This window comes from Ranitomeya imitator, chromosome 1 (assembly GCF_032444005.1).
Source record: "Ranitomeya imitator isolate aRanImi1 chromosome 1, aRanImi1.pri, whole genome shotgun sequence".
NCBI classification, from domain to species: domain Eukaryota; kingdom Metazoa; phylum Chordata; class Amphibia; order Anura; family Dendrobatidae; genus Ranitomeya; species Ranitomeya imitator.
Window position 1 is genome coordinate 1,220,282,283 of NC_091282.1, and position 25,228 is coordinate 1,220,307,510.

A 25,228-nucleotide genomic window follows, 5' to 3' on the forward strand; every position below is an offset into this window, starting at 1 on the left:
CCCCATCATTCTGTACGGGCAGGCAGTGCAAACACTGACGGGCAGAGAGGTTGCGGGCACTGACACTGGGTCCTCCCTGGCTCATGGACCCCATAGCAGTGGCGTGACGCCAGAGGTGTTACAGTAATCGGTTCCATGTTATTTCAGGCCTTCCCAACCACCGCACCTACAAAAAGAACAGCTCCATTAGGCCCGTAGACCTCAGATATGGGGTTCCTCCTCTGCCTCTCCAGGCAGATGGGGCTGATGTGGCCAGTCTGTTTGCAGGAAAAACGCCGTAGGGAGTCAGATGCAGGCCAGGTGATGGAAGAGGGGCGAGATCCCCGAGGGGCGAGATCCCCGAGGGCCGACTGGCAGAGGCATTGACGTCAGCTTACCCTTTCCAGCTGGCGACCGCTGACTTCCACGTCTCAGGTGTATGGTTGGCCTCATACGTATCGGCAATCTGTGCAGCTTTGGGGGCATCCTCTGGCTCCTGGTCCATCACGAATTGTCACACCTCCACAGGGCAAAGATGAAGAAGTTGTTGGTCCTTCACTATCACCATCAGGTCCTTTATCTCCTTGAAGGTGGTAATCAATAGTTCTGAGCCTGTTCTCATCATTGTAGCTCTTGTGAGGTTCACGTTGGAGGGTCCAAAACCTTTTTCGGTACACCTTTGGAGTCAGCTGATATTTCCTTATCAGGGCCTGCTTGATGGTCCCAAAGTTTCCACCTTGTTCTTGAGGGAGAGCAGCGAACACCTCCAGAGCTGTGACTCGTAGCCCTGGGATTAAGTATCGAACCCACTGGTCATCCAGACAGGCAGCTGGTAATGTCTGCAGGCTTCTTCAACCCCCTTCAAAAATATGTCCAGATCAGCGTCCTTGTCTATGACCGGAAAATGCTTAGAACAGGGTTTAAAGGTGGAGACATGACTGGACTCAGTGTTCAGCGGGATGGAAGCCAACTTCTGGAGTCGCATTAACTCCAGCTGGAGATCTCTGTGAGCCTATCACTCGCAGGTCTCTCACTCGGCCTGGGCCTGTCACTTGTCACTCGCGCGTCTCTCACTCGGCCTGGGCCTGTCACTTGCGCGTCTCTCACTCGGCCTGGGCCTGTCACTCGCACGTCTCTCGCTCGGCTTGGGCCTGTCACTTGTCACTCGCACGTCTCTCGCTCAGCCTGGGCCTGTCACTTGTCACTCACACGTCTCTCACTCGGCCTGGGCCTGTCACTTGTCACTCACACGTCTCTCACTCGGCCTGGGCCTGTCACTTGTCACTCGCACGTCTCTCGCTCGGACTGGGCCCGTCACTTGTCACTCGCACGTCTCTCGCTCAGCCTGGGCCTGTCACTTGTCACTCACACGTCTCTCACTCGGCCTGGGCCTGTCACTTGTCACTCGCACGTCTCTCGCTCGGACTGGGCCCGTCACTTGTCACTCGCACGTCTCTCGCTCAGCCTGGGCCTCTCACTTGTCACTCACGCGTCTCTCGCTCGGCCTGGGCTTGTCACTCACGCGTCTCTCGCTCGGCCTGGGCCTGTCACTTTTCACTCACGTGTCTCTCGCTCGGCCTGGGCCTGTCACTTGTCACTCGCACGTCTCTCGCTCGGCTTGGGCCTGTCACTTGTCACTCGCACGTCTCTCGCTCAGCCTGGGCCTGTCACTTGTCACTCACACGTCTCTCACTCGGCCTGGGCCTGTCACTTGTCACTCACGCGTCTCTCGCTCGGACTGGGCCTGTCACTTGTCACTCGCGGGTCTCTCACTCGGCCTGGGCCTGTCACTTGTCACTCGCGCGTCTCTCGCTCGGCCTGGGCCTGTCACTTTTCACTCACGCGTCTCTCGTTCGGCCTGGGCCTGTCACTCTTCACTCGCGCGTCTCTCGCTCAGCCTGGGCCTGTCACTCTTCACTCGTGCGTCTCTCGCTCAGCCTGGGCCTGTCACTCTTCACTCGCGCGTCTCTCGCTCAGCCTGGGCCTGTCACTCTTCACTCGCGCGTCTCGCTCAGCCTGGGCCTGTCACTCTTCACTCGCGCGTCTCGCTCAGCCTGGGCCTGTCACTCTTCACTCGCGCGTCTCTCGCTCAGCCTGGGCCTGTCACTTTTCACTCGCGCGTCTCTCGGTCGGCCTGGGCCTGTCACTTTTCACTCACGCGTCTCTCGCTCGGCCGTCTCTCGCTCGGCCTGGGCCTGTCACTTGTCACTCGCGCGTCTCTCGCTCGGCCTGGGCCTGTCACTTGTCACTCGCGCGTCTCTCGCTCGGCCTGGGCCTGTCACTCACGCGTCTCTCGCTCGGACTGGGCCTGTCACTTGTCACTCGCACGTCTCTCGCTCAGCCTGGGCCTGTCACTTGTCACTCACACGTCTCTCGCTCAGCCTGGGCCTGTCACTCTTGCGTCTCTCGCTCAGCCTGGGCCTGTCACTTTTCACTCGCGCGTCTCTCGGTCGGCCTGGGCCTGTCACTTTTCACTCACGCGTCTCTCGCTCGGCCTGGGCCGGTCACTTGTCACTCGCGCGTCTCTCGCTCGGCCGTCTCTCGCTCGGCCTGGGCCTGTCACTTGTCACTCGCGCGTCTCTCGCTCGGCCGTCTCTCGCTCGGCCGTCTCTCGCTCGGCCTGGGCCTGTCACTTGTCACTCGCGCGTCTCTCGCTCGGCCTGGGCCTGTCACTCACGCGTCTCTTGCTCGGACTGGGCATGTCACTTTTCACTCACGCGTCTCTCGCTCGGACTGGGCCTGTCACTCACGCGTCTCTTGCTCGGACTGGGCATGTCACTTTTCACTCACGCGTCTCTCGCTCGGACTGGGCCTGTCACGTTTCACTCACACGTCTCTTGCTCAGACTGGGCCTGTTACTTTTCACTCACGCGTCTCTCGCTCGGACTGGGCCTGTCACTCTTCACTCACGCGTCTCTCGCTCGGACTGGGCCTGTCACTTTTCACTCGCGCGTCTCTCGCTCGGCCTGGGCCTGTCACTTTTCACTCACGCGTCTCTCGCTCGGCCTGGGCCTGTCACTTGTCACTCGCGCGTCTCTCGCTCGGCCTGGGCCTGTCACTTGTCACTCGCGCGTCTCTCGCTCGGACTGGGCTTGTCACTCGCGCGTCTCTCGCTCGGCCTGGGCCTGTCACTCACGCGTCTCTCGCTCGGACTGGGCCTGTCACTTGTCACTCGCGCATCTCTCGCTCGGACTGGGCCTGTCACTTGTCACTCGCGCGTCTCTCGCTCAGCCCGATGTTTACCCTGGTTACCAGCGTAAACGTAAAAAAACCAAACACTACATACTTACCTTCCGTGTCTGTCCCCGGCGCTCTGCTTCCCTGCACTGGCTGTGAGCGCCGGCCAGCCAGAAAGCACAGCGGTGACGTCACCGCTCTGCTTTCCGGCTGGCCGGCGCTGACAGTGCAGAGGAAAGCAGAGCGCCGGGGACAGACACGGAAGGTAAGTATGTAGTGTTTGGTTTTTTTACGTTTACGCTGGTAACCAGGGTAAACATCGGGTTACTAAGCGCGGCCCTGCGCTTAGTAACCCGATTTTTACCCGGGGACTTCGGGATCGTTGGTCGCTGGAGAGCTGTCTGTGTGACAGCTCTCCAGCGACCAAACAGCGACGCTGCAGCGATCCGGATCGTTGTCGGTATCACTGCAGCGTCGCTTAGTGTGACGGTACCTTAAGTGTATGCTCCTCCATACAATATAATGCACCTCCCATGGTTCTCCATACAATATAATGCACCTCCATGGTCCTCCATACAATATAATGCACCTCCATACAATATAATGCACCCCCATGGTCCTCCATACAATGTAATGCACCCCCATAGTCCTCCATACAATATAATGCAACTCCATGGTCCTCCATACAATATAATGCACCTCCATGGTCCTCCATACAATATAATGCACCTCCATGGTCCTCCATACAATGTAATGCACCCCCATGGTCCTCCATACAATATAATGCACCTCCATGGTCCTCCATACAATATAATGCACCTCCATGGTCCTCCATACAATATAATGCACCTCAATGGTCCTCCATACAATATAATGCACCTCCATGGTCCTCCATACAATATAATGCACCTCCATACAATATAATGTACCCCCATACAATATAATGCACCTCCATGGTCCTCCATACAATATAATGCACCTCCATGGTCCTCCATACAATATAATGCACCTCAATGGTCCTTCATACAATATAATGCACCTCCATGGTCCTCCATACAATATAATGCACCTCCATACAATATAATGTACCCCCATACAATATAATGCACCTCCATGGTCCTCCATACAATATAATGCACCTCCATGGTCCTCCATACAATATAATGCACCCCCATGGTCCTCCATACAATATAATGCACCTCCATGGTCCTCCATACAATATAATGCACCCCCATGGTCCTCCATACAATATAATGCACCTCCCATGGTCCTCCATACAATATAATGCACCTCCATGGTCCTCCATACAATATAATGCACCTCCATGGTCCTCCATACAATATAATGCACCTCCATGGTCTTCCATACAACATAATGCACCTCCATGGTCCTCCATACAATATAATGCACCTCCATGGTCCTCCATACAATATAATGCACCTCCATGGTCCTCCATACAATATAATGCACCTCCCATGGTTCTCCATACAATATAATGCACCTCCATGGTCCTCCATACAATATAATGCACCTCCATGGTCCTCCATACAATATAATGCACCCCCATGGTCCTCCATACAATATAATGCACCCCCATGGTCCTCCATACAATATAATGCACCCCCATGGTCCTCCATACAATATAATGCACCCCCATGCTCCTCCATACAATATAATGTACCACCATGGTCCTCTATATAGTATAATGCGCTCCCATGGTCCTCCATTTAGTATAATGCACCTCTACCCATGGTCCTCCATATAATATATAATGCACTCCCCTAGGTCCTCTATACAGTATAATGCACCCCTCATGGTCCTCCATACAATATACTGCGCCCCGCACGGTCTTCCATACAGTATAATGTCCAGCCCATGGTCCTCTATACAGTATAATGCACCCCTCATGGTCCTCCATACGCTATTATTGCCACAAGTCACTTGATTTAAAAAAATAAATTCAATGCCTCTCCTCTTTCCACCAGATGCTCCTGTCTCCTGAGCCTGTTGTGTAAAGCGCCGGACAAATCAGAACAGCGGGCGAGATGTATTGATGTCATCACACCCGCTGCCGAAGAATGATGGGGCCAGAGCCCTCCTGGCCATCAGCGCAAGCAATGATGACAGAGGAGGGAGCATGCTTCCACCCCCATCATTCTGTACGGGCAGGCAGTGCAAACACTGACGGGCAGAGAGGTTGCGGGCACTGACACTGGGTCCTCCCTGGCTCATGGACCCCATAGCAGTGGCGTGACGCCAGAGGTGTTACAGTAATCGGTTCCATGTTATTTCAGGCCTTCCCAACCACCGCACCTACAAAAAGAACAGCTCCATTAGGCCCGTAGACCTCAGATATGGGGTTCCTCCTCTGCCTCTCCAGGCAGATGGGGCTGATGTGGCCAGTCTGTTTGCAGGAAAAACGCCGTAGGGAGTCAGATGCAGGCCAGGTGATGGAAGAGGGGCGAGATCCCCGAGGGGCGAGATCCCCGAGGGCCGACTGGCAGAGGCATTGACGTCAGCTTACCCTTTCCAGCTGGCGACCGCTGACTTCCACGTCTCAGGTGTATGGTTGGCCTCATACGTATCGGCAATCTGTGCAGCTTTGGGGGCATCCTCTGGCTCCTGGTCCATCACGAATTGTCACACCTCCACAGGGCAAAGATGAAGAAGTTGTTGGTCCTTCACTATCACCATCAGGTCCTTTATCTCCTTGAAGGTGGTAATCAATAGTTCTGAGCCTGTTCTCATCATTGTAGCTCTTGTGAGGTTCACGTTGGAGGGTCCAAAACCTTTTTCGAGACACCTTTGGAGTCAGCTGATATTTCCTTATCAGGGCCTGCTTGATGGTCCCAAAGTTTCCACCTTGTTCTTGAGGGAGAGCAGCGAACACCTCCAGAGCTGTGACTCGTAGCCCTGGGATTAAGTATCGAACCCACTGGTCATCCAGACAGGCAGCTGGTAATGTCTGCAGGCTTCTTCAACCCCCTTCAAAAATATGTCCAGATCAGCGTCCTTGTCTATGACCGGAAAATGCTTAGAACAGGGTTTAAAGGTGGAGACATGACTGGACTCAGTGTTCAGCGGGATGGAAGCCAACTTCTGGAGTCGCATTAATTCCAGCTGGAGATCTCTGTGAGCCTATCACTCGCAGGTCTCTCACTCGGCCTGGGCCTGTCACTTGTCACTCGCGCGTCTCTCACTCGGCCTGGGCCTGTCACTTGCGCGTCTCTCACTCGGCCTGGGCCTGTCACTCGCACGTCTCTCGCTCGGCTTGGGCCTGTCACTTGTCACTCGCACGTCTCGCGCTCAGCCTGGGCCTGTCACTTGTCACTCACACGTCTCTCACTCGGCCTGGGCCTGTCACTTGTCACTCACACGTCTCTCACTCGGCCTGGGCCTGTCACTTGTCACTCGCACGTCTCTCGCTCGGACTGGGCCCGTCACTTGTCACTCGCACGTCTCTCGCTCAGCCTGGGCCTGTCACTTGTCACTCACACGTCTCTCACTCGGCCTGGGCCTGTCACTTGTCACTCGCACGTCTCTCGCTCGGACTGGGCCCGTCACTTGTCACTCGCACGTCTCTCGCTCAGCCTGGGCCTGTCACTTGTCACTCACGCGTCTCTCGCTCGGCCTGGGCTTGTCACTCACGCGTCTCTCGCTCGGCCTGGGCCTGTCACTTTTCACTCACGTGTCTCTCGCTCGGCCTGGGCCTGTCACTTGTCACTCGCACGTCTCTCGCTCGGCTTGGGCCTGTCACTTGTCACTCGCACGTCTCTCGCTCAGCCTGGGCCTGTCACTTGTCACTCACACGTCTCTCACTCGGCCTGGGCCTGTCACTTGTCACTCGCGGGTCTCTCACTCGGCCTGGGCCTGTCACTTGTCACTCGCGGGTCTCTCACTCGGCCTGGGCCTGTCACTTGTCACTCGCGCGTCTCTCACTCGGCCTGGGCCTGTCACTTGTCACTCGCGGGTCTCTCACTCGGCCTGGGCCTGTCACTTGTCACTCGCGCGTCTCTCACTCGGCCTGGGCCTGTCACTTTTCACTCACGTGTCTCTCGCTCGGCCTGGGCCTGTCACTTTTCACTCACGCGTCTCTCGTTCGGCCTGGGCCTGTCACTCTTCACTCGCGCGTCTCTCGCTCAGCCTGGGCCTGTCACTCTTCACTCGTGCGTCTCTCGCTCAGCCTGGGCCTGTCACTCTTCACTCGCGCGTCTCTCGCTCAGCCTGGGCCTGTCACTCTTCACTCGCGCGTCTCGCTCAGCCTGGGCCTGTCACTCTTCACTCGCGCGTCTCTCGCTCAGCCTGGGCCTGTCACTTTTCACTCGCGCGTCTCTCGGTCGGCCTGGGCCTGTCACTTTTCACTCACGCGTCTCTCGCTCGGCCGTCTCTCGCTCGGCCTGGGCCTGTCACTTGTCACTCGCGCGTCTCTCGCTCGGCCTGGGCCTGTCACTTGTCACTCGCGCGTCTCTCGCTCGGCCTGGGCCTGTCACTTGTCACTCGCGCGTCTCTCGCTCGGCCGTCTCTCGCTCGGCCTGGGCCTGTCACTTGTCACTCGCGCGTCTCTCGCTCGGCCTGGGCCCGTCACTTGTCACTCGCACGTCTCTCGCTCAGCCTGGGCCTGTCACTTGTCACTCACACGTCTCTCGCTCGGCCTGGGCTTGTCACTTTTCACTCACGCGTCTCTCGCTCGGCCTGGGCCTGTCACTTTTCACGCACGCGTCTCTCGCTCGGCCTGGGCCTGTCACTCTTCAGTCACTCTTCACTCGCGCGTCTCTCGCTCAGCCTGGGCCTGTCACTCTTCACTCGCGCGTCTCTCGCTCAGCCTGGGCCTGTCACTCTTCACTCGCGCGTCTCTCGCTCAGCCTGGGCCTGTCACTCTTGCGTCTCTCGCTCAGCCTGGGCCTGTCACTTTTCACTCGCGCGTCTCTCGGTCGGCCTGGGCCTGTCACTTTTCACTCACGCGTCTCTCGCTCGGCCTGGGCCGGTCACTTGTCACTCGCGCGTCTCTCGCTCGGCCGTCTCTCGCTCGGCCTGGGCCTGTCACTTGTCACTCGCGCGTCTCTCGCTCGGCCTGGGCCTGTCACTCACGCGTCTCTTGCTCGGACTTGGCATGTCACTTTTCACTCACGCGTCTCTCGCGCGGACTGGGCCTGTCACTCACGCGTCTCTTGCTCGGACTGGGCATGTCACTTTTCACTCACGCGTCTCTCGCTCGGACTGGGCCTGTCACGTTTCACTCACACGTCTCTTGCTCAGACTGGGCCTGTTACTTTTCACTCACGCGTCTCTCGCTCGGACTGGGCCTGTCACTTTTCACTCGCGCGTCTCTCGCTCGGCCTGGGCCTGTCACTTTTCACTCACGCGTCTCTCGCTCGGCCTGGGCCTGTCACTTGTCACTCGCGCGTCTCTCGCTCGGCCTGGGCCTGTCACTTGTCACTCGCGCGTCTCTCGCTCGGACTGGGCCTGTCACTTGTCACTCGCGCGTCTCTCGCTCGGCCTGGGCCTGTCACTCACGCGTCTCTCGCTCGGACTGGGCCTGTCACTTGTCACTCGCGCATCTCTCGCTCGGACTGGGCCTGTCACTTGTCACTCGCGCGTCTCTCGCTCGGACTGGGCCTGTCACTTGTCACTCGCGCATCTCTCGCTCGGACTGGGCCTGTCACTTGTCACTCGCGCGTCTCTCGCTCGGACTGGGCCTGTCACTTTTCACTCACGCGTCTCTCGCTCGGACTGGGCCTGTCACGTTTCACTCACACGTCTCTTGCTCAGACTGGGCCTGTTACTTTTCACTCACGCGTCTCTCGCTCGGACTGGGTCTGTCACTTTTCACTCACGCGTCTCTCGCTCGGACTGGGCCTGTCACTTTTCACTCACGCGTCTCTCGCTCGGACTGGGCCTGTCACTTGTCACTCGCGCATCTCTCGCTCGGACTGGGCCTGTCACTTGTCACTCGCGCGTCTCTCGCTCGGACTGGGCCTGTCACTCACGCATCTCTCGCTCGGACTGGGCCTGTCACTCACGCGTCTCTCGCTCGGACTGGGCCTGTCACTTGTCACTCGCGCATCTCTCGCTCGGACTGGGCCTGTCACTTGTCACTCGCGCATCTCTCGCTCGGACTGGGCCTGTCACTTGTCACTCGCGCATCTCTCGCTCGGACTGGGCCTGTCACTTGTCACTCGCGCATCTCTCGCTCGGCCTGGGCCTGTCACTCGCGCGTCTCTCGCTCGGACTGGGCCTGTCACTTGTCACTCGCGCGTCTCTCGCTCGGACTGGGCCTGTCACTTGTCACTCGCGCGTCTCTCGCTCGGACTGGGCCTGTCACTTGTCACTCGCGCGTCTCTCGCTCGGACTGGGCCTGTCACTTGTCACTCGCGCATCTCTCGCTCGGACTGGGCCTGTCACTTGTCACTCGCGCATCTCTCGCTCGGACTGGGCCTGTCACTCACGCGTCTCTCGCTCGAACTGGGCCTGTCACTTTTCACTCACGCGTCTCTCGCTCGGCCTGGGCCTGTCACTTGTCACTCGCGCGTCTCTCGCTCGGCCTGGGCCTGTCACTTGTCACTCGCGCGTCTCTCGCTCGGACTGGGCCTGTCACTTGTCACTCGCGCGTCTCTCGCTCGGCCTGGGCCTGTCACTCACGCGTCTCTCGCTCGGACTGGGCCTGTCACTTGTCACTCGCGCATCTCTCGCTCGGACTGGGCCTGTCACTTGTCACTCGCGCGTCTCTCGCTCGGACTGGGCCTGTCACTTGTCACTCGCGCATCTCTCGCTCGGACTGGGCCTGTCACTTGTCACTCGCGCGTCTCTCGCTCGGACTGGGCCTGTCACTTTTCACTCACGCGTCTCTCGCTCGGACTGGGCCTGTCACGTTTCACTCACACGTCTCTTGCTCAGACTGGGCCTGTTACTTTTCACTCACGCGTCTCTCGCTCGGACTGGGTCTGTCACTTTTCACTCACGCGTCTCTCGCTCGGACTGGGCCTGTCACTTTTCACTCACGCGTCTCTCGCTCGGACTGGGCCTGTCACTTGTCACTCGCGCATCTCTCGCTCGGACTGGGCCTGTCACTTGTCACTCGCGCGTCTCTCGCTCGGACTGGGCCTGTCACTCACGCATCTCTCGCTCGGACTGGGCCTGTCACTCACGCGTCTCTCGCTCGGACTGGGCCTGTCACTTGTCACTCGCGCATCTCTCGCTCGGACTGGGCCTGTCACTTGTCACTCGCGCATCTCTCGCTCGGACTGGGCCTGTCACTTGTCACTCGCGCATCTCTCGCTCGGACTGGGCCTGTCACTTGTCACTCGCGCATCTCTCGCTCGGCCTGGGCCTGTCACTCGCGCGTCTCTCGCTCGGACTGGGCCTGTCACTTGTCACTCGCGCGTCTCTCGCTCGGACTGGGCCTGTCACTTGTCACTCGCGCGTCTCTCGCTCGGACTGGGCCTGTCACTTGTCACTCGCGCGTCTCTCGCTCGGACTGGGCCTGTCACTTGTCACTCGCGCATCTCTCGCTCGGACTGGGCCTGTCACTTGTCACTCGCGCATCTCTCGCTCGGACTGGGCCTGTCACTCACGCGTCTCTCGCTCGAACTGGGCCTGTCACTTTTCACTCACGCGTCTCTCGCTCGGACTGGGCCTGTCACTTTTCACTCACGCGTCTCTCGCTCGGACTGGGCCTGTCACTCACGCGTCTCTCGCTCGGACTGGGCCTGTCACTCACGCGTCTCTCGCTCGGACTGGGCCTGTCACTTTTCACTCACTCGTCTCTCGCTTGGACTGGGCCTGTCACTTTTCACTCACGCGTCTCTCGCTCGGACTGGGCATGTCACTCACGCGTCTCTCGCTCGGACTGGGCCTGTCACGTTTCACTCACACGTCTCTTGCTCAGACTGGGCCTGTTACTTTTCACTCACGCGTCTCTCGCTCGGACTGGGTCTGTCACTTTTCACTCACGCGTCTCTCGCTCGGACTGGGCCTGTCACTTGTCACTCGCGCATCTCTCGTTCGGACTGGGCCTGTCACTTGTCACTCGCGCGTCTCTCGCTCGGACTGGGCCTGTCACTTGTCACTCGCGCATCTCTCGCTCGGACTGGGCCTGTCACTTGTCACTCACGCGTCTCTCGCTCGGACTGGGCCTGTCACTTGTCACTCGCGCATCTCTTGCTCGGACTGGGCCTGTCACTTGTCACTCGCGCATCTCTCGCTCGGACTGGGCCTGTCACTTGTCACTCGCGCATCTCTCGCTCGGACTGGGCCTGTCACTCACGCGTCTCTCGCTCGAACTGGGCCTGTCACTTTTCACTCACGCGTCTCTCGCTCGGACTGGGCCTGTCACTTTTCACTCACGCGTCTCTCGCTCGGACTGGGCCTGTCACTTTTCACTCACGCGTCTCTCGCTCGGACTGGGCATGTCACTCACGCGTCTCTCGCTCGGACTGGGCCTGTCACGTTTCACTCACACGTCTCTTGCTCAGACTGGGCCTGTTACTTTTCACTCACGCGTCTCTCACTCGGACTGGGTCTGTCACTTTTCACTCACGCGTCTCTCGCTCGGACTGGGCCTGTCACTTGTCACTCGCGCATCTCTCGCTCGGACTGGGCCTGTCACTTGTCACTCGCGCGTCTCTCGCTCGGACTGGGCCTGTCACTTTTCACTCACGTGTCTCTCGCTCGGACTGGGCCTGTCACTTTTCACTCACGCGTCTCTCGCTCGGCACTGGGCCTGTCACTCACGCGTCTCTTGCTCGGACTGGGCCTGTCACTTTTCACTCACGCGTCTCTCGCTCGGACTGGGCCTGTCAGTTGTCACTCACGCGTCTCTCGCTCGGACTGGGCCTGTCAGTTGTCACTCACGCGTCTCTCGCTCGGACTGGGCCTGTCACTTGTCACTCGCGCATCTCTCGCTCGGACTGGGCCTGTCACTTGTCACTCGCGCGTCTCTCGCTCGGACTGGGCCTGTCACTTTTCACTCACGTGTCTCTCGCTCGGACTGGGCCTGTCACTTTTCACTCACGCGTCTCTCGCTCGGACTGGGCCTGTCACTCACGCGTCTCTTGCTCGGACTGGGCATGTCACTTTTCACTCACGCGTCTCTCGCTCGGACTGGGCCTGTCAGTTGTCACTCACGCGTCTCTCGCTCGGACTGGGCCTGTCAGTTGTCACTCACGCGTCTCTCGCTCGGACTGGGCCTGTCACTTGTCACTCGCGCATCTTTCGCTCGGACTGGGCCTGTCACTTTTCACTTGCGCGTCTCTCGCTCGGACTGGGCCTGTCACTTGTCACTCGCGCATCTCTCGCTCGGACTGGGCCTGTCACTTTTCACTCACGCGTCTCTCGCTCGGACTGGGCCTGTCAGTTGTCACTCACGCGTCTCTCGCTCGGACTGGGTCTGTCACTTTTCACTCACGCGTCTCTCGCTCGGACTGGGCCTGTCACTTTTCACTCACGTGTCTCTCGCTCGGACTGGGTCTGTCACTTTTCACTCACGCGTCTCTCGCTCGGACTGGGCCTGTCACTTGTCACTCACGCGTCTCTCGCTCGGACTGGGCCTGTCACTTTTCACTTGCGCGTCTCTCGCTCGGACTGGGCCTGTCAGTTGTCACTCGCGCATCTCTCGCTCGGACTGGGCCTGTCAGTTGTCACTCGCGCATCTCTCGCTCGGACTGGGCCTGTCACTTTTCACTTGCGCGTCTCTCGCTCGGACTGGGCCTGTCACTTGTCACTCGCGCATCTCTCGCTCGGACTGGGCCTGTCACTCACGCGTCTCTCGCTCGGACTGGGCCTGTCAGTTGTCACTCACGCGTCTCTCGCTCGGACTGGGCCTGTCAGTTGTCACTCACGCGTCTCTCGCTCGGACTGGGCCTGTCACTTGTCACTCGCGCATCTCTCGCTCGGACTGGGCCTGTCACTTGTCACTCGCGCGTCTCTCGCTCGGACTGGGCCTGTCACTTTTCACTCACGTGTCTCTCGTTCGGACTGGGCCTGTCACTTGTCACTTGCGCGTCTCTCGCTCGGACTGGGCCTGTCAGTTGTCACTCGCGCATCTCTCGCTCGGACTGGGCCCGTCACTTGTCACTCGCGCATCTCTCGCTCGGACTGGGCCTGTCACTTTTCACTTGCGCGTCTCTCGCTCGGACTGGGCCTGTCAGTTGTCACTCGCGCATCTCTCGCTCGGACTGGGCCTGTCAGTTGTCACTCGCGCATCTCTCGCTCGGACTGGGCCTGTCAGTTGTCACTCGCGCATCTCTCGCTCGGACTGGGCCTGTCAGTTGTCACTCGCGCATCTCTCGCTCGGACTGGGCCTGTCAGTTGTCACTCGCGCATCTCTCGCTCGGACTGGGCCTGTCAGTTGTCACTCACGCGTCTCTCGCTCGGACTGGGCCTGTCACTTTTCACTTGCGCGTCTCTCGCTCGGACTGGGCCTGTCACTCACGCGTCTCTCGCTCGGACTGGGCCTGTCACTTTTCACTTGCGCGTCTCTCGCTCGGACTGGGCCTGTCACTTGTCACTCGCGCATCTCTCGCTCGGACTGGGCCTGTCACTCTGCTGTTTCAACCTGTCACTCACCAAACTCACTTCTGCTTTGCGTTCTGTAGCACAAGCTGCATCCAGATTATTGGATCACATCCACTCTGGGAGGTATGGCTGCTGCTGGCCCCTTCTGAATCAGACACTTGTAGAAACGGATCGACAACAGGACATCTTGGTGCTCCACTGGTCCCGGGCTCTGCAGCCACATTGTGTTGCCTGGCATCGTCCTCCACCAAGACACAGATCAACATCTCTTTTGGTCTTGTCTGACACATCAAGACCTTGCTCCTCACACAAACGGATCAGCACCACTTTCTTGTGCTTCTTATAAGCAGCTTGCATCTTAGCAGTCACTCGCCAAATAAAAGACAGAACACAAAAACAAGAGAGGGCGATGGGTGTAACTGCAACATGACCAGTATTGTCCACTGTATAAATAAACACGCAGTCTGATCCTCAAAACACTGCACAGAATCCGTGCAGGGACCATGCAAGTTTTTAGTGACAGGAATGATTGCTCACCCCAGATCACTAATGCTCTGTAATACCACCGCTGCAGCAGGGGAAATCGCGCAGATCCCACCGCTGCCACCAATTTGTCTAGGTGACGCAGTTGTCTGACAAGTGATGGATTAGGCCACGGCGGCTTACATTACTAGGCTGGTTATTGAGGAACTCACAGTGAGCGTTTAGTATATACACATCCAATTCCAATGCATGAAATATATCTATATACCCTGGTCACTGCCAACTCCACATAACAAAAAGAACAATTAGCTGCCACCATCAATGGTTTATACAGGCCGAATAGACATCCGATATAGGTAGCATATGGCTTCAGGGGTGCGGTTTACAGAGCAAGAGGAACAGAGCTGTTACATTTTATACTTTTAATCTGGAAAGGAAGGCAGTGTCAATAAAAATGATACAAAACAATATGGTATATACAATCACATAAAATAAAATGGGTAACAAAAGAAAATGACTACACCTGATGTCACAGAAATGGCTCACAGCTTAGCGAGGGGTACTCCTTAGGACAGTGGACAGAACCACAGCGAGCTGTATCTTCCAGGACTGACAAATGACCAAACCCAAACTCTGCTTTTTATTAGTTTCAGGTTACTCCCACATACCTCCCCTTGGTGAGGTAATATGGGGGATAGTTGTGGGAAATGCTGGGACTTTTAGAAGTTTATGAGAGCCCCATCTTTCAGGATATCGTTGCTCCAAGAGGTCCCAGATGGAAGATATTGTCATCATGTTTCCTGTCACGATTTTACCTTTCTATAAAGATGAAACATGGTATGGATAGCATCATCCATCTGACCGATATTAGGTATTGAAGGTATTCGGTTAACCTTGTGGTGATGTTAGTGAATGCGTTATGTTAGTCCTTTAGCTACGAAGCCAAAAAATGTATCTCCCCTAAATATCAGATCGATGCAAACCCCAATATTCACGACTGACCACCGGCTCCAGAAAGTCTGAAACCAGTCAGAGACCGATGTATCTCATTCATTCATGACCAGCAGCCACTGAGATGAACAGAAATTATCAACTTTTATTAAATTCAAGAAATTTTTTTTTTCTTTGTACTCATTTATATCAGCGGGACGATCGGAGGTCGCAGATACAACAACTTGGCAATAATCTCACATTTACTCATTGATTCTTCAGCTGGAATCACAGGGGTCACTTCATAGTCAATGTGAAGACGATAGAGGAAAGCAAATAATAGTGCAAATGCATGAAATGGCACCTGGCCCTTTATTACCATCCCTTTAATACTGATGGATCTGCGGTCACTTCTCATTACTATACAGTGGACTGCCTCTTCACACTGCACAGACCTGTGTGGATCTCCCGCTCAGTCCACAGACAGAAGGAGCATTGTGCAGGAGGCCATGCAGGTGCAGGATGTAGGCGCCATCTGTGGGCTGAGCGGGAGGCTTGCAGTCAGGAGGCTGGCAGGACTGCTGGTCACCAGGCACTGCCACACATTTAGGGTGGGAGCTGGGGACACTGATTAGGCTTGGGCAGGTAAGAAGCACGGACCCCCTATTGGCACTGCTATAAATATCTGATTCCAACATAGAAACCTCTATAGAAAAATAAAGAATCTCCACGATCTGCTCTCTATATAATGTCTATTCTAGAAAGTATGGCTACACGATGGGCAGTGCGGGGGAATGGAACTGCCATAACTGGGCACATGGCCAGAAGTGGACCACCATCATTTATACGAAATGCATCTGTGACGGGGACATGGGGCAGCTGCAGCCACATCCAGCACCTGTCAGATAACGCTGATACCCCTCTTACTGCTGACTGGAGATGAGCGAACTCGAACAGTAAAGTTCAGGGTCCGTACTGAAGACCTACTGTTCAAACACGGACTTCACCAGGAAGCCCGTGTTACTGTTCAGGTTTGGTCCCCCGAACACCATGTGCATAACAGCGCGGCAAACACTGCCTCTGATCGGTGGTAAAAGAATTATCGCCGGTAAATGACAACGTGAGCCCGCAGCTGTGATCACAGGTATACAGTGTACCTCCGATCACTGGCGTCGGCTGATGGGACTACTGCTCCCATTAGCCTACACCTGCTGCCGCTAATAACAGCAAGAGCAGGAGCAGCTGATGGGAGTATTCATTAGCCGGCCTCTGAGCTTTAAATAATATTTAAAAAATGGCGTGGGTTCCTCCCCCCATGTAACGGATGGGTGTCTTATAGACACGTCTCAATTACTAAGCTATTTTTGATAACCAGCCAGGTAAAACTGACAGCGACGGCCCGTGACCCTCAGCTGTCAGCTTCAGCAAGGCTGGTTATCAAGAATAGAGGGGTCCCCATATTGTTTATTTATTTAAATAATTTAAAAAAATGACGTGGGTTCCTCCCCACATGTAACGGATGGGTGTCTTATAGACGCCTCTCAATTACTAAGCTTTGGGCATGATGTCATTTGACAGTAAAAAAGGTGACATCAACTTCACAAATTTGAGCCCCACTTGCCACCACTATAGAGAAAGTGGGAAGAGCCGGGTAAAGCAACAGAATTTTCGCATCTAATAGATGCACCTTTTCTGGGTAGCTGTGGGCTGCTATTTTTAGGCTCAATATCCATGGCCCCTTACCAGCCTGAGAATACCAGCTGTCTGCTTTAGCAAGACTGGTCGTCATAAAATGGGGGGACCCCACGCCATTTTTTAAAATTATTTAAATAACTTAAACAGCGTTGGGACCCCTTATTCCTGATAACCAGCCTTATTAAAGTTGACAGCTGAGGGTTACAGTCCGCAGCTGTTAGTTTTGCCTGGCTGGTAATCAAAAATACAGGACAAACCCATGTTATTTAAAAAAAAAAAAATATAGCGCAGGCGCCAAGTGATGAATACTCCCATCAGCAGCTCCTGCTCTCACTGTTATTAGTGGAAGTAGGCATAGGCTGACGGGAGTAGTAGTCCCATAAACCGATGCCAGGGAGCAGACGTAAACTTTTCCAATTACAGATGCGGGCCACCTCCATGGGCTTCTCTGTCCTCATCTACATCCATAGACATTACTATGGAGAAAAATATGTGACCCCCCACATCCATAGACATTATTATGGAGAAAAGTATGCGCCCCCCACATTCTCCTCTGGGGGCTTCTCTGTCCTCATCTACATCCATGGACATAATATCCTCCTCTGCAGATATAACAGTTAAGCTCTTCTAGGAAGGATTTCTACAAGATTTTTGGAGGCGTCTTTGGGGAATTTTGCCTTTTCATCCAGAAGAGTATTTCCCTTCAGTGGAGCTGAGGGTCCAAGGCCGCCCCCTGATAACAGATCACCAAACTACTGACAACTCTCTACTCCTGTGGGCTGCAGACAACTCTCTCTACTCCTGTGGGTTGCTGACAACTCTCTCTACTCCAGAGGGTTGTTGACACCTCTCTCTACACCTGTGGGCTGCAGACAACTCTCTACTCCTGTGGGTTGCAGACAACTCTCTCTACTCCTGTGGGCTGCAGACAGGTCTCTCTACTCCTGTGGGTTCCAGACACCTCTCTCTACCCCTGTGGGCTGCTGACAACTCTCTCTACTCCAGTAGGTTGCTGACAACTCTCTCTACTCCAGGGTTGCTGACAACTCTCTCTACTCCCGTGGGCAGCAGACAACTCTCTCTACTCCCGTAGGCTGCAGACAACTCTCTCTACTCCTGTGGGCTGCAGACAACTCTCTCTACTCCAGTGGGTTGCTGACAACTCTCTCTACTCCTGTGGGCTGCAGACAGGTCTCTCTACTCCTGTGGGTTCCAGACACCTCTCTCTACCCCTGTGGGCTGCTGACAACTCTCTCTACTCCTGTGGGCTGCAGACAGGTCTCTCTACTCCTGTGGGCTGCAGACAACTCTCTCTACTCCTGTAGGCTGCAGACAACTCTCTCTACTCCTGTGGGCTGCAGACAACTCTCTCTACTCCTGTGGGTTGCTGACAACTCTCTCTACTCCTGTGGGCTGCAGACAGGTCTCTCTACTCCTGTGGGTTCCAGACACCTCTCTCTACCCCTGTGGGCTGCTGACAACTCTCTCTACTCCTGTGGGCTGCAGACAGGTCTCTCTACTCCTGTGGGCTGCAGACAACTCTCTCTACTCCTGTAGGCTGCAGACAACTCTCTCTACTCCTGTGGGCTGCAGACAACTCTCTCTACTCCTGTGGGTTGCTGACAACTCTCTCTACTCCTGTGGGCTGCAGACAGGTCTCTCTACTCCTGTGGGTTCCAGACACCTCTCTCTACCCCTGTGGGCTGCTGACAACTCTCTCTACTCCTGTGGGCTGCAGACAGGTCTCTCTACTCCTGTGGGCTGCAGACAACTCTCTCTACTCCTGTGGGTTGCAGACAACTCTCTCTACTCCTGTGGGCAGCAGACAACTCTCTCTACTCCTGTGGGCTGCAGACAACTCTCTCTACTCCAGTGGGTTGCTGACAACTCTCTCTACTCCTGTGGGCTGCAGACAACTCTCTCTACTCCTGTGGGCTGCAGACAACTCTCTCTACTCCTGTGGGTTGCTGACAACTCTCTCTACTCCAGAGGGTTGTTGACACCTCTCTCTACACGTGTGGGCTGCAGATAACTATCTACTCCTGTGGGTTGCTGACAACTCTCTACTCCTGTGGGTTGCAGACAAGTCTCTCTGCTCCTGTGGGTTCCAGACACCTCTCTCTACCCCTGTGGGCTGCTGACAACTCTCTCTACTCCAGTGGGTTGCTGACAACTCTCTCTACTCCAGTGGGTTGCTGACACCTCTCTGTACTCCTGTGGGTTGCAGACAACTCTCTCTACTCCTGTGGGTTGCAGACAACTCTCTCTACTCCTGTGGGCTGCAGACAACTCTCTCTACTCCTGTGGGCTGCAGACAACTCTCTCTACTCCAGTGGGTTGCTGACAACTCTCTCTACTCCAGTGGGTTGCTGACAACTCTCTCTACTCCAGTGGGCTGCTGACAACTCTCTCTACTCCAGTGGGTTGCTGACACCTCTCTCTACTCCAGTGGGTTGCTGACAAGTCTCTCTACTCCAGTGGGTTCCAGACACCTCTCTCTAACCCTGTGGGCTGCTGCCAACACTCTCTACTCCAGTGGGTTGCTGACAACTCTCTCTACTCCAGGGTTGCTGACACCTCTTTCTACTCCTGTGGGTTGCTGACAACTCTCTCTACTCCTGTGGGTTACAGACAACTCTCTACTCCTGTGGGCAGCAGACAAGTCTCTCTACTCCTGTGGGCTGCAGACAACTCTCTCTACTCCAGTGGGTTGCTGACAACTCTCTCTACTCCAGTGGGTTGCTGACAACTCTCTCTACTCCAGTGGGTTGCTGACAACTCTCTCTACTCCAGTGGGCTGCTGACAACTCTCTCTACTCCAGTGGGTTGCTGACACCTCTCTCTACTCCAGTGGGTTGCTGATAACTCTCTCTACTCCTGTGGGTTCCAGACACCTCTCTCTACCCCTGTGGGCTGCTGACAACTCTCTCTACTCCAGTGGGTTGCTGACAACTCTCTCTACTCCAGGGTTGCAGACACCTCTCTCTACTCCTGTGGGCTGCAGACAACTCTCTCTACTCCTGTGGGCTGCAGACAACACTCTCTACTTCAGTGGGTTGCTGACAACTCTCTCTACTCCAGTGGGTTGCTGACAACTCTCTCTACTCCAGTGGGCTGCTGACAACTCTCTCTACTCCAGTGGGTTGCTGACAACTCTCTCTACTCCAGTGGGCTGCTGACAACTCTCTCTACTCCAGTGGGTTGCTGACACCTCCCTCTACTCCAGTGGGTTGCTGATAACTCTCTCTACTCCTGTGGGTTCCAGACACCTCTCTCTACCCCTGTGGGCTGCTGACAACTCTCTCTACTCCAGTGGGTTGCTGACAACTCTCTCTACTCCAGGGTTGCAGACACCTCTCTCTACTCCTGTGGGCTGCAGACAACTCTCTCTACTCCTGTGGGCTGCAGACAACTCTCTCTACTCCAGTGGATTGCTGACAACTCTCTCTACTCCAGTGGGTTGCTGACAACTCTCTCTACTCCAGTGGGCTGCTGACAACTCTCTCTACTCCAGTGGGTTGCTGACACCTCTCTCTACTCCAATGGGTTGCTGACACCTCTCTCTACTCCAGTGGGTTGCTGACAACTCTCTCTACTTCAGTGCGCTGCTGACAACTCTCTCTACTCCAGTGGGTTGCTGACACCTCTCTCTACTCCAGTGGGATGCTGACACCTCTCTCTACTCCACTGGGTTGCTGACAAATCTCTCTACTTGAGTGGGTTGCTGGCAACTCTCTCTACTCCAGTGGGCTTCAGACACCTCTCTCTACTCCAGTGGGCTGCACACACCTCTCTCTACTCCAGTGGGCTGCAGACAACTCTCTCTACTCCTGTGGGCTGCAGACAACTCTCTTCACTCCTGTGGGCTGCAGACAACTCTCTCTACTCATGTGGGCTGCAGACAACTCTCTGCACCTGTGGGCTGCAGACAACTCTCTCTACTCCAGTGGGTTGCTGACACCTCTCTCTACTCCTGTGGGTTGCTGACAACTCTCTCTACTCCAGTGGATTGCAGACAACTCTCTCTACTCCTGTGGACTGCAGACAACTCTCTCTGCACCTGTGGGCTGCAGACAACTCTCTCTACTCCTGTGGGTTGCTGACAACTCTCTACTCCAGTGAGCTGCTGACAACTCTCTCTACTCCAGTGAGCTGCTGACTCCTCTCTCTACTCCTGTGGGTTGCAGACAACTCTCGACTCCTGTGGGCAGCAGACAACTCTCTCTACTCCAGTGGGTTGCTGACAACTCTCTACTCCAGTGGGTTGCTGACAACTCTCTCTACTCCAGTGTGCTGCTGACAACTCTCTCTACTCCAGTGGGCTGCTGACAACTCTCTCTACTCCAGTGGGCTGCTGACAACTCTCTCTACTCCAGTGGGTTGCTGACAACTCTCTCTACTCCAGTGAGCTGCTGACAACTCTCTCTACTCCAGTGGGTTGCTGACAACTCTCTCTACTCCTGTGGGCTGCAGACAACTCTCTCTACTCCTGTGGGCTGCAGACAACTCTCTCTACTCCTGTGGGCTGCAGACAACTCTCTCTACTCCAGTGGGCTGCTGACAACTCTCTCTACTCCAGTGGGCTGCTGACAACTCTCTCTACTCCTGTGGGCTGCTGACAACTCTCTCTACTCCAGTGGGCTGCTGACAACTCTCTCTACTCCTGTGGGCTGCAGACAACTCTCTCTACTCCAGTGGGCTGCAGACAACTCTCTCTACTCCAGTGGGTTGCTGACACCTCTCTCTACTCCTGTGGGTTGCTGACAACTCTCTACTCCTGTGGGTTGCTGACAACTCTCTCTACTCCAGTGGGTTGCTGACACCTCTCTCTACTCCAGTGGGCTGCAGACAACTCTCTCTACTCCAGTGGGTTGCTGACAACTCTCTCTACTCCAGTGGGCTGCAGTCAACTCTCTCTACTCCAGTGGGTTGCTGACAACTATCTCTACTCCTGTGGGCTGCAGACAACTCTCTCTACTCCAGTGGGTTGCTGACACCTCTCTCTACTCCAGTGGGCTGCAGACAACTCTCTCTACTCCAGTGGGTTGCTGACAACTCTCTCTACTCCAGTGGGCTGCAGACAACTCTCTCTACTCCAGTGGGTTGCTGACAACTATCTCTACTCCTGTGGGTTGCTGACAACTCTCTCTACTCCAGTGGGCTGCAGACAACTCCCTCTACTCCAGTGGGCTGCAGACAACTCTCTCTACTCCAGTGGGTTGCTGACAACTCTCTCTACTCCAGTGGGCTGCTGACAACTCTATACTCCTGTGGGTTGCAGACAACTCTCTACTCCTGTGGGTTGCAGACAACTCTCTCTACTCCTGTGGGTTGCAGACAACTCTCTCTACTCCAGTGGATTGCAGACAACTCTCTCTACTCCAGTGGGTTGCTGACAACTCTCTCTACTCCAGTGGGCTGCAGACAACTCTCTACTCCTGTGGGTTGCAGACAACTCTCTACTCCTGTGGGTTGCAGACAACTCTCTACTTCTGTGGGTTGCAGACAACTCTCTCTACTCCAGTGGATTGCAGACAACTCTCTCTACTCCAGTGGGCTGCTGACAACTCTCTCTACTCCAGTGGGTTGCTGACAACTCTCTCTACTCCAGTGGATTGCAGACAACTCTCTCTACTCCAGTGGGCTGCTGACAACTCTCTCTACTCCAGTGGGTTGCTGACAACTCTCTCTACTCCAGTGGGCTGCAGACAACTCTCTACTCCTGTGGGTTGCAGACAACTCTCTACTCCTGTGGGTTGCAGACAACTCTCTACTCCTGTAGGTTGCAGACAACTCTTTCTACTCCAGTGGATTGCAGACAACTCTCTCTACTCCAGTGGGCTGCTGACAACTCTCTCTACTCCAGTGGGTTGCTGACAACTCTCTCTACTCCAGTGGGTTGCTGACAACTCTCTCTACTCCAGTGGGTTGCTGACAACTCTCTACTCCTGTGGGCTGCAGCTGGAGCTACATGTAGCCGGTGTCTATAACTCTGAAAACTGTCAGTAAATTGAAACATTTTTCTTCACACTTTGTGCCTACACATTCTCTTTGCCCGAGTTCTGCCCTCACATCGGATTGTTTGTCACCATGTATCTGGGTAGATAGTATAAATCCTGATCAGAAAGGGGTGCTCACTTCATTTACTGGCAGCAAGCAGAGATATAGATGAGGAGCGGATACTCCTACTTTATTACAGAAGTGGCCAGATTAATCTTTCTAGGAAGGAAAGGCCTGGAGCTGGCCCTGTGGTCTCATGATCAGCACTGGCAGATATTGGGGGCCCCTTGTGGCCCCTCTGACACCTCCCTGGTCCTGAACCCCCACCTGTATAACCCGCACCCCAGCAATCTTCTATGGAGCGAACGTCACATATGATATAAAGATGTCAGAGGCGCTGGAGCTTCTTATAGCACCTGGAACAGATGAGTACATGATAGTTCATGGAGCAGAGGATAAAGACTCCATCATGGTTTAGTGAATGAAATAGTGGCCCCCAACTTCAGCTGGTGGTGGCTCTTGTGGAGGTCGGTGGCTCTTCATGGCGGCCTCTTCATAAATGTGCATTATTGCCTTCCTCACGACTAATCCCGGGAAGGAGGACGGGAAGGTCCGGTCTTGTAGCTCCTGGCGGGGCGTCCTCAGCAGTCTCATAAATAACAGTATAGATATATTTCTGAATAAAATATGGATATATATAATATACAGATCTATATGTATATCTCACTGGACTCGAAACACAAAGAAGAAGATCAACACAGACATCAGAGCTGGGGGCCCCGTCCTCTGGGGCTGCTTGGCAGACCCCCGGGAGGTTACTTGGCTGTCGCAATGAACTCACATGGAACGAGGAGGAGGAACACGAGGAGGAGTCCTGGTAAACGGACCTGGTCCTGGCGGCTTCCCTGCTCTGTGCTTCCATCTTAAGGCCTTCCAGAAACTCTCGGATACGGATATTTGGCAATAGGCGGCCCTTCCCATGGCGAGACGGCGCCCTTACATCTGATCGCAACCAGTCTGTTCGGCAGGGGTTAGCAGCCTTCCTCCACCTTAATGTGCAAGATCTTGGAAAATCCCGGCCTCTTCTTAAGAGCCTGCAGCGCAAGAAAGATCAGGTGGTCAACGTGCCATGTTACTGGCCATAAATATGGCCATAGGGGGCCGACAGAGATGGACCTTGCTTAGAGAGGGTAACCAGATCATGGGACATCTCCAGTTCACGAGCTCCCCAGGACGGCAATGTGGGGAGCAGCCAGACAGCATGAAGGCCAGACAGTATGGAGGCTATACAGTATAAACGCCGCACAATACGGAGGCCTCACGGTACGGTACGGAGGCTGGACTGCATGAAGGCCGGACAGTATGGAGGCCAAAGTTACCTGCAACTTGTTCACCATCTCCTCAAACAGTTTCTGGGCTTCGGGGCTACTCGGGTCCTTAAAGTAATCAGCAATCCCAACCTGCACCACGATGGACTTCAGATTTCGACACACACCTAGAGAGAAAGACAGCAGTGATGGACGCCATCGCTCCTGGTGGTCTGCCCGCATGGGAGTCAAACTCACTATTGAAGTGCAGCAGAGCCTTGGGGGTGACCGGGGTGGAGGTGAGGACCAGCATCTCCAGGCCCTTCAGACCCTCCCTGCAGACCTCTGCTGCCACCTCCTGGTTGATCTCTGTGACGTGATCCAGCTCCAGCACCTGTAGACGCATGCAGTTCCGAGCTGCGGGGAAGAAGACGAGGTGAACGGAGGACGCAAAGGCGCAGGACATAAAAAGCGCCTCTACTGCGTGACTGCACCTGCAGTACATGCGGATACACCAGGGTACTTACCTAGTGAGGAGAGCCCCTGCACCCCACAGCCAGCGCCCCCCACACCGAGCGCCCGGAGGTGGGGCCAGCATCGTCCAATCATCTGCAGGCAGCGGTTACTGAAGCGCGTGGGCTGCTGACTGCGGAGAGAAGGAGGTGAGAGGACACAGAGGCTGCAGAACTGACGCTTCTCACAGCTGGGGGGCTGCTACAATGTATCCAGTGCAGGACTCTTCACACATCACAGCACTCAGCCTCTGCCTGACACTTTGTTACAATGTATCAGTCTGCAGTGAGAACTGTCCACTCTGGATACAACTGTAACGGACCCTCAGCTGTGAAGGCAGTATGTCAGGCCAGGTTCACAGTGCAGGGATGGGTTCAGACGGGAAGATGTCATCCCCGGACTGACTGCGGGTCTCCACAAGGGGCTGTGCGGATCCGTCATTGGGGGGCGCCGTCTGCTGCAGGGCTATAGATGACAGCCGCGATGGCCGACTCACCATGGATGCAACGGTGCCACCTGGAGGGAGATGATGTCTCTGCACCCAGCGCCCAAGGCCCAAATCACTTCATGTCCTACAGGATCCGTGGCACTTCTGCAATGGACCAAAAGGTACAAGTCAGAGACGTGCACGG

General features: G+C 55.4%; 1 protein-coding gene across 1 annotated transcript in view; it reads right to left on the minus strand.

The window, feature by feature from the left end:
• Window positions 1-22,402: 22,402 nt before the first annotated feature.
• FBXO41 (F-box protein 41) overlaps window positions 22,403-25,228 on the minus strand; it is a 118,968-nt gene continuing 116,142 nt past the window's right edge. Inside the window, exons 9-13 of the mRNA XM_069745081.1 lie at window positions 25,093-25,188; window positions 24,611-24,729; window positions 24,342-24,500; window positions 24,156-24,271; window positions 22,403-23,870 (exon numbers count right to left, since the gene is read on the minus strand). Coding sequence (XP_069601182.1) covers window positions 23,808-23,870; window positions 24,156-24,271; window positions 24,342-24,500; window positions 24,611-24,729; window positions 25,093-25,188 — 553 coding nt within the window. The 3' untranslated portion in view covers window positions 22,403-23,807. The remainder of the gene's footprint in view (window positions 23,871-24,155; window positions 24,272-24,341; window positions 24,501-24,610; window positions 24,730-25,092; window positions 25,189-25,228) is intronic.